The 21493-nt window shown below is 40.2% G+C and overlaps 1 protein-coding gene across 4 annotated transcripts in view; it reads right to left on the reverse strand.

Annotated features, from left to right (window-relative positions):
- Positions 1–21126, reverse strand: part of LOC110958292 (proprotein convertase subtilisin/kexin type 4-like) — a 230409-nt gene extending 209283 nt beyond the window's left edge. For 2 of the 4 annotated variants that reach the window (XM_051956577.1, XM_051956574.1), the window contains exon 1: positions 20822–21125. Coding sequence is in view for 3 of the 4 variants with exons in the window: in XM_051956574.1 (XP_051812534.1) it covers positions 20822–20995 (174 nt within the window). In the remaining variant the exon portion in view is untranslated. Of the gene's footprint in view, positions 1–15634; positions 15811–20821 lie in introns of all 4 variants that reach the window. The other 2 variants (XM_022204760.2, XM_051956576.1) reach the window with 2 other exon arrangements.
- Between the last annotated feature and the right edge of the window lie 367 nt (positions 21127–21493).

Genomic DNA, 21493 nt, shown 5'->3' on the forward strand with positions numbered 1-21493 from the left:
CATGTCCAGTGTCAGTGTCAACCTGGACATAGATGTGGGTTACTACATCTGCACAGCGAAGCTCAAACACCCCAGAGAAGTAACATTTACCAAATAGATTTCTGAGTGGAAATAACTTGAAATTTTTAGAATTAAATTTGTAGCTCAAAAATAAAATACAATATTTTAAATCAAGCCAACTGTCTCTTACTGGTTTAGTTTTAACTTTGTGGTTTGTGACCCTTACAAAAAAACTGTGTGTGGTTGGGCTTCATTTCAATGTTTAAGATGTCATAAGTAACATAAGTTACAGTCTGAAATTGTCAGCTGTTTTCATTCATTCTAAACTAGCACATTTTTTGTACTATAAAGTCTAAAAAGTGAAAATAGATTTGTGTTGCAGACCTTAGTGTTTTTCATTTTCCCTCTTGTCATCTCACAACCATACATATTTACCTTCTGATCCTCTGAATTTCAGCATTTTCATTTATGTACTGAAGTACTGTTTTCACATTGGGACATTATTACTTTTAGTAAAGCATCAGAATACTTTCATCACAATCAAAAGAAAAAATAAACACATTCACTTTTGAGATAAATGAAGGAAAACTGATATTTTTCGAACATTTCTTGTAATTATTACAGAAAGTTTCTGGAACATTAGAGTTTGATTGTTAGAACGTGTTGGTGGTATTGTTTTAGTGCCCGCTGGAATGTGCTGAAATGTTTTGTAAAGATTGTAATCCCTTAAATGCCAGAAAAGTAACAAGTGACTGATTGAAGATGGAGGCAGAAGCAGGATTTTGGACAAATGTACTGAAACATTAGTGAAACACAAAGACTTAAGTTTGATTTCTACCTTCAGCAGAACTCTCGTGTAATACAACAGAGATTTGGTGAAGTTTGACAAAGCATTTAAATCATTGCCTGGAAAATCCAGATTGACTTTATTTATGTATTAATATAAATACAAATAAAGGCAGTCTGGCATTGTGATGATACGAGACGATTTCAAAAAGGAGGGGCTAACGAATGCAGCTTGAACGAGAAAGAACCAATCAGCGTAACACGGATGTGACGCACAAACAAATCGACCTTGAAGTCCATTTAGTCCAAACAACAATGGCATGCAGCCGGGAAAGCGTCGCTGTGAATGATTACTGCCGTTTTTGTCACAAAAATCTGCAAATACATGGGGTACTCTCAGGTACAACACTTATTTTTGAAAAGGCTACGCAACAAAAGACTCCTTCCGAACGATTAGCGGTGTTAGGAATAACTTTGTTAATGTTTGTGTTTGGTTACGGGAGGTGTGCAGGTGTTTCATGGGTAATCCAGGCGCTGAAGATGACGCAGCATTAACTCCCGCCTTCCGTGCTATGATTGGTCGTACCAAACTGTACTGGGAGGGAAACGCGATTCCATTCGCCCAATGCCAAACTGACTCTCCTGTATCTCCTAACATGGAGATAGGAGATTACATGGAGATTCAGTTTGGATTTTCCAAGCTATTTAAATCACATTTACCAAAATGAAACAACACTACGTCTTCCCACAAACAGTCTGTAGTAAACACTGCTGCGTCCTCTGTGGTGATGATCCTCTGGCTGGGAGCAGAAAGGGGAGCTACACTGTGGAGGTCTCCTGTCCACACCTCCACGATGGTTTCCACAAATGAGTGCTAACCAGCAGCTCACCATCTTTCACTTCACCTGTTGCCTGATGTTTTTCAATTCAGAGCCGTCCATTGGCGGACAGTGGTAAGATTTTTTCAGTTCTGCTGCCTATCCTGAACCTGCAAGACCTTATTTCTTTTGCAAAGGGTCAAGCTCAGGTCAGGTCAGTTACTTCTTTCTCTTTCGAAAAGTGCCAGTTGTTTGTGTCCACGTCACTGCTGTCTTTACACATGCAATGCCTGATATTAGGAGCAAAAAAGCCAAGAAAGGTATTACATTAGTTGCGTAGCAGGGATTTAATGTGGGCTTGGTTGCCATAATTGGCAGTACCAGTGAGTTTTTATTGGGAATATGACAGAACTCAGGTCTCCAGTTTGGGCCAATGGTTCATTTTGTGTTGCCAAAATGTTAACACCTCCTAAGTGTATCTTTCGTCTAATGTGTTTATCTACACTTGGGTCCTCACCGCATTCCCATAAAGACATCATACTAAAGAGTTTTAATAGGCACAATTCTTCTGTGTAATCATACACATAGTATAGTGATAGGGACGGGTATTACTTTGATTTTAATCAGTCTGAGTCAGATTTCACATCTCCTCATCAATTCTGGTCCTCGACTATTCTCTGCTTCAGTTCTTTGTGGAGCAGAATGAAAACAGATTACAAGCTCATTTTACTTTACATTGCCAACTATTTAGATTTTCATAATTTCTCTACAAAAAATATGTCATGGTTCCAGCTTCACAAGTGTGAGAGTTGCTAATTATCCTTTAAATTACATATTATTGGTTGAAAAAACATTGTGAAGATGTCGGATGTTGGACTGCTCAAAATTCATTTTATAAATCAAATAATCAGTTGATTGAGATCATAATAAGCAGATTAATTCTGATTGAAAATACCCATTAGGTAGCCTAGCCGCGCTAGACAACCCACGGCAACGAATTTACTTCTCTGCCAGGGTGGGTCTAGTTACCCTCCATAAGGCTCGAGGTTGGATTCTCCTAAAACTGGCCGGACCAATCACCATGAAGTGTAGAGTCAGAAGGCGGGCGTAACGAAGTGACGACAGAGGTGTGACGATTCTGACAGAAACAACCGGCGCACAATAAACAGTTATCTTTGGACTCGGCTTTGGCCACAGCCCTTAAAGATTTGAAGCTAAAATTCAACTTGAAAGATGAACAAAGGACGGCACTGAAGTGTTTCATTGAGAGGAAAGACGTATTTGGACTTATGCCGACGGGATATGGCAAATCCTTAATATACCAGTTGGCTCCGCTGGTTGGGAAGCTAATGGGACTTAGCCACAATCCGCCGGCGCTCTTGGAACTACGTCAGCCTATTCGTTGCGCTGATTGGTTGTATACCTACCCAATTGCTGCAGAGGGATTTGAAAGACAACCTTTTAGCCCGCCTCCCTCCTTGTCAAGCTTCCCTAGACCCTTGTGCCTTCAGAACATGGGTGTACCGTGGCTAGGCTACCCATTAGCTGCAGTCCAACACAAAATAGTTCAAAATGGGCTCGGCCTCAACAAAACACAACAGTAAAACCCTGCTTTTACATGAACGTATGAGTAATGTTAATTTAATAATATGATGTATAAAAGCAATAGGAAACTTTTTCTTTGCATTGTGTACTTTTACATCTTCCTGATTATGACACGCTGTTACTTAAGTAAAATCTCAAACACTTTTACGTGTAACAGAGTATTACACTGTGGTAATAGTGCTTTTATGTAATTAATGGACTTTGTCTGCCACTGCCCCTCTCTATCAGGGTAAGCTCTTCACAGTGAAATAAATTAAGCACACCCACATCCTACGTGCACATCTGTGGTACTACAATTTTGTGGTTTCTTGAATATTGTGAGGTTTACTCAGGCTATTTTACTATAATGACAGCATCTATCCTTGTAAAGCGTTCTGTAGCATAACTAAATTCAGGTTATTGTTACCAGACAATCATGCAATCTGTGCTATTCACCTACCAATTAATCAGCCCACGAATGGCTGAGAACGTTAACTAAGAAAAATGCTAGACTTATGATTCAATAAAACAAATGCATTAGGAGACGAGAAAACATGCAGAAATTGCACTAGGATGACTATAGGTGCAGACTCACACTGATGGGTATAAGGCAGGTTTTTGCAGAAAACTGTTTATTTGAACTACCACATGCAAACAAAATCAAGACTGAAATCCTAATTTGGTAACTGGTTCTACGTTAGGACCAGTACTTGATGCCTAGTGTGGTCTATGAATGAACATAGACCACACTATAGGCATCAAGCAATCACCGTAGCTTTTGCACAAAGAAGAAAATCTCCCTTTACCCAGAGTGTATTGTGGTGGCTGCAGAAACCTCAGAGATAAATATCCTGTTTGTAATTTGGGTGAACTAACCCTTTCAGCAGTCAATGGCCCATAAAAACAGAAAGACACTTGCTACTGAATGTGTCACTGATGTGTCACAAATGCATCAACTTGACATTATTGACACTGGATGTGCTTAATGTGTACGGATGCATACACAAACTACAGCTGTACGTGAAAATTAGTGAGTAATTTCAAACCAACCAAAACAAACACACACACACATTCTTGTGCCCTGCCAGAGCAGGTTCACAGCAAAACAATATGAGGCCAATCAGGGGACCATTGGTATGGCTCTCCCTCTGCTAATGAAGGCACTCTGAAAAGGTAATCTAATTCACCAGCAGCAATTAAGGCTGGGAGCGCCTTGTCACTATCAATTATCCGCTCCTTCACTCATGTTCTCCAATGCGGACGCTGAGCCGGCCTGACACACAGCACTGTCGGACAAATCAACCCCATCAGCCAGCCAGTCACTGAGAACACTAATCATGAGAGTGTTCAAACGCACACCAACACACACGTGGACACACACATACTGTATGCTTGAATCATTGTACAATGAACTAAGTAAGCTTGGCACAAATTGAGATGTCCTTGGTCGCTGCAGTCAGAGGTGGAGCTTAACAGATCCAAAAACAGTAGACGCTGGAATCTACAGCCTGGAGGAGGCTGATGTTACATTAATCAGAATTATGTTACTGATCAACAACTGATGCTACTGTGAAGACATGTGAGTCCACTGTGGCAGTCAGCCTGATGCTGTGTCTTGTCTGTAGGCCTGAAAAGTACGTGCATGTATGACTTAACGCAGCACACAAAGATAGAGTTAAGGTTCTGGTTCTGGTTTCTACAACATTAATTCACGAGTTTTTCTTTCCAATGCGGTGAAGTGGTTTGTTGTACTTCTTGTCTGTCCTTCTTGTGACCCAATGCCACCGACACACACACACACACACACACACACACACACACACACACACACACACACTACTCTGAGAAGAACCACTGTGGAATTTAAAATATCTCAGAAAAAAAAATATTTTTTTCCAACAAGTGGGCCAGAACACTTGTACAGTATCTTCTAGTGGACCTTTCTATGCATTGCCATGAACCTGTGCTGCAACATCATGTGAGGAAAATATTAGAAAGTCTATAAAGTATGCAGATGGTGCACATTTCCACGGTCACTTTATGTTTTAGATTTCCCATCAACTGGAGCTGATGTTTGCCAGATCTGATTTCACAAACGCATTAACAAATGATATGCTTTTCAAAAAAGATATGTCTTACAGAAACATGCATTTTTTGTTTGTTTTGTCTGACTCTAATCAATGGTTCTGGTAGGTGATCACCAGAATTACTGCAAAACATTTGATGAAGTGTGAAAATCTGCATGGAGGATTATGTGTGTTGCAGATAGAAGGATAAATGACAGATCAAGAGTTCCATGTAAAATATGGAATTTGCTTTGAAACAGTTTAGAAGACATTTCTAGAGCCAATTGATGCTCACATAGCAAACACTAATCTGTGTGTCTCAACCTATTTTATAACTTTGCGCCAAATTTCATGTGCAGTGTTAAAGGAATAATCTGCTGTATGTTGTTTATTTTAGTATAATGGTCCAAGCTCAGATTAACAACATCTACCTGAAACTCTGAGGTTTTTCTGTTCTGTGATATGAGGACTGAATCTCTCTGCGCATGGATTCCAGCGCCCTGACCTATCGCACTCTTCTCAGACTGAGGACGACTCCACTATGGCACTAGACCTTCAGACTGTAGACAGGTACAGCTGACAGACGGGACTATTCAACAGGCCCATCTCAAGTTCTCTGTTGCTTTACTGAATCTCTCCAATACGTGACCTTAGTCCAAAGCACAGATGAGGAGGGGATTAGCATGACAGTTGTGCTGCTGTATGAAGAGTACCATAAAGCCATCCAAGGATAACATCTGAACTTGACTACGTTGCGGATGGAAATCAAAATCCTTGGGTCTTGACAGAGGTCTGTGATAGACAACTGTTAATTTAATAGCTGCAATGTGTATTTTATTGAAGATCGTCTTCTAAAAATGCCATTTCACAATATTTCAACATTACAAAGGAAATACAAAATACCTATATAGTATTTATGAACCACCACTAGCAAATAATTCAACTTTGAGCCTAATTAAAAATATTCTGTTGCATGTTTTGCGTACATTAAAGAGAGAAAATGTGTAAGTTAAAACAATGGAGAAATCAGAGAGCGGTTGGTGTTTTAAAAAATTACTTGAGCATCAAATCAAATACTCTCATGTAAGCAATGGCAGCTTATTTAAAGCTGAATCCATCCACTGAACCACAAACCATGGCACTGATGAATGGTGTAAAAGAAAATGATAATGGGGACATGAGGAGAACAGACCAGAAACACATTCTTGCTGTAACAGCGCCAACGACAACTACTACTGTTAATAATAACAACAACTCTTCTCAGTGTAGAATTCAACAAGTCAACAATCTCCATCTATTCCTCTAACTTAATAGATGAATATGTATATTTGTACATTACAGCCTCCTTTGTATTACTGAAAATATAGCAATGTCACAAATTATATAATAATGTTCATAATTCTGAAGTTGCCTTACACAACTGAAATCCATTCAATATGCTGTACAAAATTTGTGATAAGAAACAAATATCTAGAAGTACAACTTTTCCTTGGATGAGCTGCAGCCCAGACTACTGCTGCTGGGAGAGGAGCTCCCATAAGGAGTACATTTTGGACTTGAGTATTTTGGACCTGAAACAAAATCACTTGCAATTATGCGTGTTGGAAGTCAGAGCGAAAGAAGAATAGATTATTCAATTACAGAACTGAATTTTAATTATCCCATTGTGGCTTTTTTATTTTGTTGTAACAGCCTTAGGAACAAGCACAGCTACAGTTTTGTTGGCGACTGTGTTTTCTGAGACATTCGTGCTGAAGCAGTGGAACTTCCTGCACTTTACAAATGCTCTCTTTTGCTAGATACATTTTTTTATTTAAATTCTTAGACTCTTATTCTAAAAGGCACTGGAACAGTAGTATTAATAATCAAAGTATTATTAATCAAGACAGGAGATACAAAAATACAAAACGTAACTTTAGTTAATATCCCTATAAAAACTCAACACTGAACTGCTCTTCATTTACAACCTGTAGAACAGATCTGTCAAACATCCGATTCATTCTCTTCAAGGTGCAACACTTGAAAAAGTAAAGGACACTAAAAGCTCTAATTAAACTCTCACAGAATTTCCAAATTTAAATTTTCCATTGAAACACAATGAAAAGATTTCAACAACCCTAGCTACTGATTTGAAAAAAGGCATTTTTTTAACATCATGAAAGTGGAATCATTATTGAGCCAAGTGTTTGATGTGCTAATTTTACTTAACAGAAAAAACTCCCGACAAGAGCCTATTGATAAAAATGGTTACTACTTTTATGGTGCAACTATACATCCCATACATTAGGAACTATCTTTGTTCTATCCAGTCAATGCATCACAGACTTATCTATATTTAGTGTTATGACAGCCTGTGTTATCCCACATTTCTCTTCATGTGTCGGTTTTGTTTTGATTCTTGACCCGTTTTTTATTGATTCCTATGGATAAGAAACGCCTGTGCTTCCTCTTCAAGTGTCGGATCAGATTATCATACTGCACCGCATATGACTGAAGGACCCCAGCATTAAAATTCTAAACAACACCTGAAAGCAACAAGCACATTCAAGGCACTGTGAAAAACAACACCCAATTTCAACAAGAGCTGCAGGTATTACGATGTACTTGTTTATTTTTGTGGTTATGTCCTTTTTCTTTTCTGCTCAGCATTTTTGCTGTTTCTTAAAAGAGCTTAAAACATAGCACAGTTTGAGGCATTGTGATGATTTGTATTGTGATAATTTTTGGAAGCTCTTTGCTGAAGCCAACCCTGCCTTAAAAGCTGCTTGTGTCTGGCACTGATGCATTTAGTGCTAAACTCTAATAATTTCTTATAAGTAAACAATTTATTAGGAATTAAAAGCACTCTCCATTGCAAGTTAGCACAGCTAAAATGAATTATATTGCTACATTCCAATTGCTGGTCAACATTTGTGTCATCCATTTGCAGAAGTGGACAAGCTGTTACAGAAGTCTAAACAGTTCACTGATGACACAACGATTAGTCTCACACTGATCCTTCTAGGAGTAAAGAAACTAAAGGCCAAATACAAAAACTCTAAAGGCACATTAAGAACTCTTTGGGAGAGACAAAGAACTAATTCTGAGCCTCACTATCAAATGTTTCTTTTAATAAAAATGCTACTATTATGAAAAAGATAAACAGAAAAAAATAATAAATCATAAAAAATGAGATTTTGGTTGTTTTTGTTATTGTTTTTTATTTAATAAAAGCCTAATAGAACGTTTCAGTCATAACTAAAAAGAGATGAGAAGCATGAGCAGGACATGCACACACATGCACGCCTTTAGTAATAAAACAACAGGTAGAGGAAAAGCTAAATCAATCAATATTTGTATGTGAGCACTTGTTTAATGGCATGCAAAATGAGAGGAGTGTCTGCCATGCAGTTCCTCTCAGCTCAGTGAGTTTTAGCATCCTTCACCTCAGTGTTTTGGTTTTAGGGTCCACAACTTCACTACTTTAGCTCAGTGACAGCTCAGACCAACCCTGGTTTCAGCTGCAGGTAACTCAGAGTATGCTACCTGCCCAGCAACACACACAAGACAGACAAAGTTAGTGACTAACTGGTTAACACGGTCGACCTAAACGAAATGAAAAAGGAACATGAATGGTTGATGCTACTGTTGTTGTAGGGTTGTGTGTGGTGTTAACTAGCAACTATTTGCTCTATAAATTAACACAGGCTGTTTATGTTTGATCTAAATGTGAAAAGGAGTTTTTAGTTCATTTTCCAAATTAAACAACTTCCAATTAAAGTTACTTTTGGAGCATTTAGGAAAGATGTTTAACACTCTTCAGGCTGGTAGCTACACAAGCAAGCAGCAGGACATATCATGAAATGTGTTAAGTTGTGCTTACAAAGTGTGTCATTCGCATGCAGATTTGAATAAGTCCTGATGTTTACATTGGCAGCATAATGGCTTACATTTTATACTTGTGCAAGCTAAATAATTACTTAATGCTTCAAATTTATTTCCTTCATTTGATCGCTCTGCTAGCAAAGCTAATGCTAAGCCTTCTATGTAGATGCACTGTGAGAAACAGGAAGGACTACAACAGCCCTACCACATACAGACTCAGGCACCATAATTACTATAATTATCACAATATCCCAATTACAAATTCATGTACAGCTCACAGTAAATAAAAATAATACATGGCTTTAACACAAGTGAAAAGTGACCATCAATTTCTGACCAAAAATAGGAACAGTAAAATTGTATTTCTTTTCAAAATTCTACCCATGAAAAACAAATTTCACTGTAAGCAGCGTCTGATCGCGGTTCAGCAGAGTTGGACTTTGCGTCGTCTCAATACTGAAGCATCCACAGGAGCTGCATGTCCCGCTGCCGCTGACGGCCTCCAACAGACAAAAAGAAAGAGGAGAGAAAAACAGTAATGGAGGGAGGGATGGAGGGAAAAAGCATGAAGGGTAAACAAAAACAAACACAGACATCAAGAGTCATTGAAGCAGTGTGTGAGAGCCACGTGAGGCAGTCCACCCTATGGAGAAAACAGCAGCTGGTGTGTACACTAACAGCCCTACAGGGGCTGTGGCCTCCACAGCCTCAACTATGGAAAAGCAGAAAGGAGAGATGGGAGGAGGGCTGGGTGATGGAGGGGGATGCTAGGGGCTAAATGGGGTGAGCAGTTAAGCCTTGTTGGTTACAGTATTGGCAGGAACGCAATGATGGAAATGGGAGGGGGTGTGAGGGGTTCTACAGTCCATCTTGAAGAGAAAAATATGGGGATTGATGGGTTTTTAAAGGATAACACAGTTTGTTTTGGATTGAGTTGCCACAAGCTTTCATTTAGTATAAGTTTCAAAGGAGATAATTAAATTTTATTACAATCTGGGCTACATTTTGGTAGTTGTAGCCATCTTTTTAATTTGAAATAAGAGAAAACATGGTACTAAATAAGTTGATTGCTAACATTGTGGAACCTAATGACAGTGTTAACATACATGAGCAGTCAGATGATCATATAGATTTCAAATCAGCTTCCATGTTAACCATATTCTGATGGCAAAACTCTAAAAGTTGCTTGTTTTAATAGAAACCAAAAGATATTCAACTTGTCATAACAAACAAAGAAAAGCAGAAGTACTGCACATTTCAGTCGCTGAAACCAGATGGCAGTTTTGGTGAAATGTGACAACTCAAAAACTGTGACAAATGAAAAAAATAAAGCAAGTTTTGGATGAAAACATTTCCACAGTGGTCTGCGTTTTGGGAAATTAAAACTGTCGCTCACTTATGTCCACTGTTGTATCACATCGGTCTGGACCGGATCTTTTGTTTTCTTCTGTTTTAAGCAGAAAAGGAAGTCACTCAAACTATAGTAGATAAAACACTCAACAGCAGCAGAAGTTGACAAACATGTCCTAAAGGTTCATCTATAAGGCTTCCAACAACCACTTCAGAAAATCCTGTCTACTTTTACTTACATCTTCCTCAGATCTTTTTATGCACCCATTCTAAACAAACCTTGCATAAAATACACAGTAAAGCTACGCTGTATTCAATTTTCTAAAATTTCTCAGTGTTCCACAAGAGCATTGTGTATGAGTATGTTTGTGCGCTTCTAGCACCACTCCCCGTTCTTGTCCCACATCGTCCTTTATCTTCTTTATCTCTCTGTATTTCTCTCTCTCTCTCCATTTCAATATTGAAGAGAGTTTTATTAAGGGCTAGACTCGGATGTGCTGAGGCGCTCTCAGTAATTTTCCTACAAAGTGCTTTAATCCATCACTCGGCCAACATGTGGCCTTTGCTGCCATACATCATCTAAGCCCACAGAGAGAGAGAGAGGCTGAGGAAGAGAAAGAGAGGGAGTGGTAGCGTAATTTCTGCTCTCCTCCTCCTTCTCATCCCCATCTTCTTCTTTCTCGTTCTTCTTCTCTACCTTCATCTCCCGCCCGAGTTTCCCACCTGGGAGGGAACCACATCTTCTGCATATATTCCTCAGTCAAGTCCTCTCTCCATTTACAAATGAGAGTGAGGTATGTGTGAAGATGGAGTGAGGGGAGGGGTGGGCAGTAAGCAAACGGAGAGAGCGAAAATGAAAAAGATGGAGATAGGCGTGAGTGAATGAATGAGTGAGTGAATGAGTGTGTGAGGCTGAGAGAGAGAAAGAAAGAGATAAGGAAAATGGAGAATAGCTTACTGGAATGAATGAAATTGGGGACAAAAGCGGGTGATAGGGAGTGTGTGTGTGTGTGTGTGTGTGTGTGTGTGTGTGTGTGTGTGTGTGTGGGTGTATGCGTGTATATATGCTGTGCATGCCGTATGCACAAGGTGTGTGCTTCTGTACTTGTGTGAGGAAACAGAAATAGGCAGAGAAGGAGACGAGATGAGGGAGAAAAAAGTGCTGCATTTCCCAGCATGCAGCTGGTGCAGCGTTGCCCTCTGTGTTGCCCCCGGCCAACACCTGCTTCCATTTCGCTTCCTCCGCCCTCCTCGTACTGAGGAGCAGCAATGAACTCTGGGCCCCCTGACTAATGGAATGGGCCCTCACTCCCAACCATTAGAGGATTGGTGTCCCTTTTGGCACCCCTGGGTGCCCTACGGTACAGAAAACTGAGAGGAAGGGGAGAGGGAGAAGATGGTGACAGGTCGCCTTTTTTCTTTCGTCCAACACACACACACACACACACACACCTGGTCATAATATAACAGCCTGGAGTAATCCAGCCAGAGTAAGGCTTGACATAGCTTAGCATCTGACTGAGGCTATTTCTGAGAGGATATTAGAAATTCTGAATCGGGGGCAGCGCTACGAGGTTTCAGAGAAGGAGCTCTTTGAATGTGTACGACAGCGGCCCCGGCTGATCACGAAGCATTGTGTGATTTCATTTAGCTGGTAAATCCAGTGCTCTACCTCAATTACATCTGCTTTACTCAGATGGAAAACACACCTCGAGTGTACGGAGGGAGGGAGGGGAGGGAGGGAGGGGAGGGAGGGGAGGGAGGGGAGGGGAAGGAGGGAGGAAGCATGGAGCGGATTGGGGATTGAATCTCTCGATGAGCTGATAGCACGTCCGCAGACAACGAGCCAAGCTGTGCTGCAGTAATGTTATGCTAATGATATGGTAATGATATGGTAATCTGCCGGCAGTATTCCACCTCACTGGAGAGAAGGGGAATCTGGGAGGCCTTTTACCATTGGATGGAGACCAGGGACTTCCTGAAGTCAGAGTTCAACACAAAGCCCTGCGTGTGCACGCACACACAGACACGGATATGCAGGCACTTAATTGTTAAACCAGTGATCTCAGCTAAAATAATGGCAATGCAAACCATCAACCTAATCTGCCTTAATCGGATTTGCAAACTCTTAAGTAAGCAAGAAATAATACCTGTAAACAATGCAGTATCATGTGATCCAACCTAAAACTGGGTCGGCTGCATTGTGAGGGAACCTGGAAGCTTTATCAGCGTGTAATATCAAGTTGCTGTGGTGTTGTTTTGTGCCGACATGAAGTGAAACACAAAATCATCCATTTCAGATCGTGATCAGGTTCTTTTTTTTTGACACTGTGCGTGAAACCCTGCACCTTTGATGGTTGCTATTCCCTGTCTAGTCAGAGCAGCCCTTCCATTTCTACGCCACCACAGCTTTGGTGGGAGATGAGACTCACCATGTTATGAGAGCAGTCTTTGACACTGACACATCATTTATTTACATTTTGCTACACTTTATGTACCGCATCTCATTTTATTGGGAATGAGTTGATTCGCCTTTTAATTTCAAGGATTGTTGACAAACTATAAGCCATCTTTAAACAATTAAATGAGCAAACAGCAAGACACAAGATAAATGTGAATGGATCGACTCTATCTCTTTGAGACATTTAAAAATCATAAAGACTGACGGGAAAGGCTTCAGTGCGTCTGCTACCAAAAAGGCACCTGCAAAAAGCAACTGCAATGCATCACAGGGAATCTGTCTGTGTGGCATAAAGACATCATCTCGGGTATTTTGCTTTGTTTTTCTTTGTATTTTACAGTTGCAAAATGGATATGTCAAGTCTGCACAATGGAGAGACGCAATGACATTTTCCTGGATGCTGTACACTAAATCAAAGAGACCAACAATATGTTGAGTGCCAGCATGGAGACATTTGATTCCCTTTCCACTCATGCGGCATTACCGCCGGAATGCCAGCAGACATCACAATCCTCCCAAGCTGGCATTGGGCTTGTCAGACTTTTCATTCCACTTCAATGTTCTCAAAAAAAATAATGTATCACAGCAAATTGTGAAACCTCTGCTTCTACTTGATACCTGATATTTGCTGCACGCAAGGCGCAAATCACAGGTGACACAATTAAAATAGGTTTGACTTAACAAAGGCGATTTAGTGTCAGTGACATTTAGCATCAGCCTCTGGCGACAGACAGGTAAAAGAAGCCAGTCAGCAGATTGGACCTGGGGGGATCGTGAAACGGGGGGTTGTCTGAAGCTTTCCTCTGGATATGATGCTGCTGGATCGGACATCTTATTAACACACAAACACACACTTTGTGCATATACTCGACGATGGGCTACAACAGGATTACGCCACAGCATCCTATCAATGATTTCTCAGTCCTGCATTATTGTTGCAGTCTCATGTATGTGCAACCAAAATATGAGCTAAACCATAGACATATTGCAAATAAATGTTATTTGGCGCTGTCTGGCCATAAATACAGTGAAGTTTATGTAAACAGAAAAACACATTTGCTATTGTTTCGGTCATTACAAATGATCACTGCATCGGGGGACTATCATTAGTGTATAAAAGAGCAGAAAACAATGCAGGAAAAAGCAGAGGTGTTTGTGTGCATACATGAGGGACAATGAGAAAGAGAGAGAGAGAAAGAGACGGGCAGAGAGGAAGACAGAGACGGGGGTGGACTGTCCAATACACTCCTGATAAAGGTCAAAGAGATGTTTTATTCATGATCCAGGCAGCAGAAACAGCAGCAGAGGCAGCAGGGCCAAGGTTGAAATGAGCTTGCGTCCCCATTTCCCCAAGGCAATGCTGCACACAGCCTCACACCAGGCCAGCGGACACTCCCCCTAACTGTTATCAATAATGTCAAAACACACACACACACACACCGGCCAGTCTCGCTTATCAATAACTTAAAATCATAAAGTAAGCAGAGGACTGCCAAAAGACAACAAAGTGCCTTACACTTCAGATAAATGAAGTACAACTGAAACCTTTGACTGGGACTTTTGGAAGCGATGCAATATTTTATATGACTTCTAACCTGGAAAGTTTTATCCATAATCAATGACATAGAGAAGTATAGAAAAAAAGTTTACATCCTAATATTCAGAGTTAAAATGCATGAAATCTACTTTACTGGTTTAGTGTGAATTCATTAAAATGCAGCAACCTGTATGCTTTTTATTACATTTTACTGGTCATCCTCACTGCATGTATAATCACACACTCACAGTAGATGGGTGGTTTACCATCTGAAACGTCCACAACGGATTGTTTGAACAATGCTTTTAATTAAATAGTACATTTTATCCTCAAAATCTGTGTTGATTAGTCAGTCTTTGCATTAGAAACAAAAAGTTAAATAAAAGAGTTCCTTCAAAACCCCTGAATATAACAGAACGCAGCAGGATTGGATGTCAATTCATAAGGGCTCTTACCTTTTAAATATTTCTGACTGCGAATCTTCATGAAAGATTCACAGTCAAGAGAATCAGACGAAGTTCATTTCAAAATCTCTCATACCCTCGAACCTCCTCTTTGAACTTGCTCCTACAAAAAAAGCAGAACTTCTGTATTCCACCTAACCAAGACCTGCTCTGAGCCCTTATTTTTTAGTGAAGCCGTGAACATTTTTTGAGGGAGCTGACATACTTTCAGACTCAACAACCAAAGTAACCTTTAAAGTATTGATGTGGATAAATCACATCTAGTCTTCTGACAAATGGAAAGATTTCAGCATGACAGATTAGAACTCAGGCAAATAGGTAAAGACCCAATCATCTCCAAAGAAATTCCACCAGAGCCTATTCCACATGTAGGAGTTTCTCATAGGCTAGACAGGATGGTGAGACCGAGGTGTGTGTGTCTGTGCATGCGTGTTCCTCTTTGGGAGCATGCATATGTCTTCTCATACATTTGTGAGTGTATGTGTGGACAGCCTACTCTACACGACTTTGATCAGATATGAAATATTCAGAAACGCTGCTGTAATTTGATGAAAGTCAGATATCCCTCAAATAGGAAATAGAAGTCAGCACTTTGGCAGCTCTTGGAAAGAAAAAAAAAGAAGCCCTCGGTCGCTGGATTTTAAAAATGTAAATTGCAGGCCCATAGGTGGACGTAATAACAGAGGCTTTAAACACGCACTGACCCGTTGTATGAACTCCAGTCCATGCTGCTTGGCCAGAGCTCTGGCTGCTCTGGTGCCACCATCCATTTGCACTGCATAGAAGACATGGCAATTGGTCCCATGATGCCCCTCTGTGGTCACTAGTTTCCTCTGCAGCAGGCAGCCAAACACCAGCACAAATGCACGGAACATGGAGCCTTTAAGAGATTTAGGAGAAACGGATCGACTGGTTATCAAAGCATTTACTACACTCACTCATGTAAATTATGTAGGTTTTAGGTCACTTTTTCAAAGAAAGCTCACATTGCTGGATTCCACAACCATGTTTTGAGTCTGTATTCAGAAGAAAGAAAACCATCCTACGGAAAGTTTTCCATAAAACTGACATAAATAAGCATCACATAGTGAAGAACGGTATTTTCAGTAGGGCTGCATCTCATAATTATTTGTCGTTACCAGATCTGCAGTAATATCACTGAATGTTTTCTGTGTAAAATGTGGGGAAATAGTCATCTTAACATCACCAAATTGCAGCAACATTTAAATTTCATTTCACCAACACAACAAAATTCAAAGACAATCAGACCACGCTGATGTACAACCAAGAAAAATCTCACATATGAGAAGCTGAAACAACCAAACATTTAGAATTTCTGCTTGAAAAATGGCTAAAATGAGGCTATAATGAAACTGTTTCTGCTCTTCGTGTCAGACATCATTTTCCTGCATGCTGCAGTATTTAGCATCCCCCTGGATATCCTCACTCATCATTGTTTTTTTATAATGTCTAAGTCTAAAAACCGGCAATACATTCATCTATATTAGAAAAATACAAACACCTACGATATAAAATATTACCATATCACCTCAAATACCACCTAACTGCACAAATGAGTTTATAGAGTGTGGGATTCAGCATCTCAGTGCAGAGTATTGAACATTGGCAATTGTGAAATAATTTGCCCACAGCCACCTCCTCTGTACTTTTGCATTAAATCCACTGTGGCTGCCACCTACAGCATGTGAACCACCCACCTGTAGCCACACAGAGTGAAACGTCCAGGAGAAATCTTTCACCCTGCGCGATGAAAGCTAGAACTCTGGCATCGGGGGCCCCAAGCGAGACAACACACTCTCTCCAGTTCCCAACCCACACGTTTAATCTCCTGGCCTTGATGCAAATGCTTCTGAGAGCAGAAAAACTGCAGTGCTCTCATTGTGTGAACTAACTTCCTTCTTTAAGCAAAACAGGAACTTTATCAGTCAGTCTTTCTGCATATACTTTCCTGTTAACAATGATGGAACAAAAAGTTGCCACCTCAATCTAATCAGCATTAACTCGACAAGTAAAACACTCAAAGTATTATTGGAAGAATGCACTGTTCAGGCATATTAATTCCTAAAACTCCCACTCCCTTCTCCAGATTATGCAATCAGCATTTACTGTTGATCCTTGAAGTTGGTCAATTTGCTTTTCTAGGCATTAGTTTATATTGAATTCAATTAGCAGAGCTATCAAATAAAGTGTTGCATTTAGCCAGTTGCTTCCCACATGTATGTCTACTGTTCATACAGACAGCCGTTCAGCTTGGTTGCACGTAAACAGCTGCAGGTATTGGCTGAGTAATCAATTACTCAAGTGATTGATGATTAGTGGTTTTAGTCATTTTTTACACACTCAAAGCTTTAAATTGCCCATGACACTAAACTACACATTTGTGTGTTTCAAAATGTTGCAATTTCAATTTTCCAACTTGGGCTTCTGGAAATTCTAATGGAATTTTTTGTGTTTTCTTGAATTTCATGTCCCCAATAATTAATCATCTTATCAAAAAAAATATCCGTTCATTTATGAGGAATAAAGGTGATTGTTAGTCGCATGGCTAACTGTTAATATGCAACATCTGCAGTCTGAAATCTTGCTACTTGTAAGTCTCTTTCAGCCACTTTACTTTCAAAACACACCCACAAACATACAGTAAAACTCCAAATCAGAGGATTAAGATATCTCCTTCTATAAGTAATTCTGCTATGTGTTTATCTGACTTCTCGTCAAAAGCCAAGTGCATCCTCCTGCAGCATTCCCCCACCCCCACCCCCCAAACAACAAACAATGCAGCTGACCACTGTTTAAAGTCTACAGCATCATTCAGCTACTATCTTCCAAGCCACTGATTGAAATCGATAACCTCACTTGGGGCTCGAGCCCCAGTCAATCCCGCTGAGGTGCAGGGCTGGGAGCGTACACCCCACCCAGCGAGCAGCAGGCCTCGGGCAGAGACAAAGTAGACAGGGGGAGAGAGAGGGAGGGAAGGGAGGGAGCGCATGAGACTGGCATACTGGAGAGCCACATTGAACAGTGTCAGGGCCTCGGGGCCTACTGGGACGCTGATAAAGTACCTGGACATTTTTATAGACAAACTACTTATTTCCATCCTCATATCGCTTGGGAAGACTGATAACTTTATATTCCTCTCAGGCAGAGGAATGAAAGGGAGGGGGTCCTTTCAGGAGTTTAATTGATCAAACTGTAGCCACAAGGGCTTTTTTTCTGGAGATAAAAGAGACTAGCACTCGCCCCTGTACAATACAGAGATCTTTTAGGAAGCAGACCCAGTGAAAAAAAGAATGTATCTCATTATGCAAAGTCATTACAGGCCTCTGACTATACTCCTTAAAGAGGAGGAGTTAATGGTGAAATTGTATTGTACAGGATTTTCAGAGGTCAAACTACAGGTCATAGGATAACATTATTTGACAACGTCCACATTATTAGTCCCACCAAACTTTTCAGATGGGCTGTTTTGAGGTCAGGCTCAAACAGCTAGACTCTTAAAACAGTAAAATATCAAGAGGGCGAGTTTCCATTTTAGAAATGATCCACAGTAAAACAGAACAGAAACTTATTGTCTCATCAGTGCAGGAAATTTGTCTTTGTGTCATCAGTCAAGACAAAAAAATACAATAAAAACAGTAATCACCATCTCAAATCATTAGCAATTCAGCAACATTGATGTAAAAGTTATTACATCTCTGATATTTTTGGGGAAAGGGGCACATTGCCCAACAAAAACCAGAAACTCCAGAATGTTACTGACCCTGGCCAAGAAACAGTCAGGCACTCTCTACACAATGTTGATTTAACATCTTTACACTATGGTTTTTGAGTGGATTAAATTAGCTTTTAAAGCTTTATGCTCATAGGAAGATTTGGTACCTTTGGATAGAGTCGGGCCAGATGTTTCCCCATTTCCTGCACAGTTACTATTTTATGGTGTAATGCAAAGAGCCTTTAAGCATTACACCCCTACCAGCAGCCGATCAAGTAGTGGGTCAGGAATGGGAATCAGAGTCAAGTGAAATGAGCCATAATGACCAGCTACAAACCTTTAAGACATTTAACACATGAACACAAGTGTTTGTGTGCCTTATTAACATATAAATATTTTCATAACTTTACTCGTAGCTTCTTTACACCAATTAGGGAAGAACAGCTGAGGTGCTTTCAGACAGTGATGGAGTGTAGCCGCTAAGCCAACATTGTTATGAATGTAAACAAGGCAGCAGCTTAAACATATTTTGATTCTAATTATGATATATAGAAGGGTATGTCTCAAAGTTCTCAGCCTCACCAGAAAACATCACAGGAGAAATGTTGTTCTTCCATTATTATTCAACGTGGTTTCCTTTAACTCCAATGCAATCGGTCCAACAATGTTTAAGCTGCATTATCCCTTTGCAGAAGAAGGTCACACCTTGAGCTTCACAAGTGGGATTTCAGTTTGGGAAATGGATAGAAGTCAGATGGTGCAGGTCAGGTGTATAAGGTGCACAGGGAAACATTTCAAATCCACATTTGGCTGCTTCTTCCACCTGTGCTGTATGGATTGTCCTGGAGCAACAGCAGCCGGCTCAAAGCTTTCCTCTCCTTTCTTTGATTGCTTCAAACATTTGAGTTTTGTGGATAGTAATATAAGGCTTTTTGAATACGGTTATGTTCCTTGTTTCTGGGTGAGGCCGAGAACTTTTTGAGGTGCTCTCGTACTTGCAGCGGCTTGTGTAGTTTTATGAAGAAACTCAGCAGCAATTGTAGGATCTTTAGTAGACATCAACTGGACTTCACTTGTAAATTCTTGAAGATGTTTCATCTCTCATCCAACAGGCTTCTTCAGTTCAGAATTTACAAGAGAAGTCCAGCTGATTTCTACTGAAGTGCCTGCGATTTCCATTTACCTGGATGACTGAAAATCTACACAGATATTTAGCAGAAATTAGTTTGTTAGCTAGAAACATTGGTGCTCGTTTGGTTTAGCTAAGCCCGCTAGCCCAGCAGTCCTCATCCTGGACATACATGGATCTATAAAACATCAACAATAAAACTTGATAGCACTCTATCAAACTCATCTCATAGAATTCATCAGCATTTTCTGGTCTGACAACATTTTAGTACTTCTTGTCAGTTTTGGAGTACCATAAAATGCAGTTGCATAATATTAACCATTAAAGTGTGCTACATTTTGTGCTTGCTTGTTTGCTAACATGTACTGTAAAACAACAGAGCAAATTGTGCTGATATTAGTTACAATTATATTCTCAGTATAGCTCCAAAATGTTACTACATGCATGTGAGCTAAGAAGGCATAAATAGGAAACACCTGTGGTGGTGTATAGCTATGACCATTATTATATTTTACTATGTGGATTCTGGTGTCAGCAGATGTTGCTTCTGTAGCAGTCTGTCAGTAGTTATCCATATGTTAGCTACAGGATTCTCTCCTTTACACAGAGTTCATTAAGTCTATCTGGGAGCCTCAAAAGACTGCAAGTAATTACAACACTAGGTTATCACCTTAACATAATAAAGTCCCACTGCATCCATTATAGACATCAAATCCTTTTATACTTCCCTGCTATTAAAAGGGGAGGTGATGTGGATTCATAAGTGCATTCAGGAAATGGGATGAATCTAGTTGACAGCCACCACATTGTTAACTTTGAGTCTAGAACTGTGGTGAAATGTCTCCAGACAGCAAAAATCCAACCTGGTCCAGTGCATCAAAGGCTGGAAACGAGGCTAGGCTCCATGTGAGGGAGAGGGGAGGGGGTGAGTGTGAAACAGGTTCAAATCTGACTCCCTCCGTGTATCACAGTGCATTGAAAGGATAGAATGGGTTTGTAGCGTAGGAACAGAAAAAGAAAAGCATTTACCTTTCCCATCCAGGCGACAGAGCCCTCACACAGACAGACTGCCTCCTGTTGAAAGCAGAGCGGGAGGCTGATGCATCGTCTGGAATGAAAAAAAATCCCGACGCTTCCATTTTTACTGTCTCCGCTGACTCCTGGTAATAAAAGATGCAAATTTGAGCATGCAAAACGCCGCATCTATCGTGCATCTCCTCACTGGAGAAGTCAAACGTGCAGAAATAACGATTTGTAAGTCGACAAAACGCGCACATCAACGGCGTGTGGCGGAAGGGGGGATTTTTTGTAAAGATGTGAGAATGCATTAGAATGCAAGAAATGATGTGATGGCGAGAGGGACTGTTGGGAGAGACAGATCTGCATATGGAAATTAGGGTTAGCGTGGTTAAAATTCGACTTTAAACGCTGCATTAGTTGTATTAATATGGACGAACCGCAGCAGTGAAGCAGAGTAACGTGACAGTCTGTGGAAAAGTCAGGAAACAGGTGCTTTAATTCAATTCTTTATCAGGAACAAAAGGTTTAAAAATGCTTTAAATATAATAACAGACATTTGATACATGTCGTAGCGCAGTATTTAGGATGCAGAAGTCTTTAACTTTCTTCAGTATTTAAAAAAAAAATTGTATGAGCTGAATTTCGACTTTAACTGTGTTAACATAAACCAAGTATCATTTT

The sequence above is a fragment of the Acanthochromis polyacanthus genome, chromosome 12, assembly GCF_021347895.1.
Source record: "Acanthochromis polyacanthus isolate Apoly-LR-REF ecotype Palm Island chromosome 12, KAUST_Apoly_ChrSc, whole genome shotgun sequence".
Lineage (NCBI taxonomy): Eukaryota > Metazoa > Chordata > Actinopteri > Pomacentridae > Acanthochromis > Acanthochromis polyacanthus.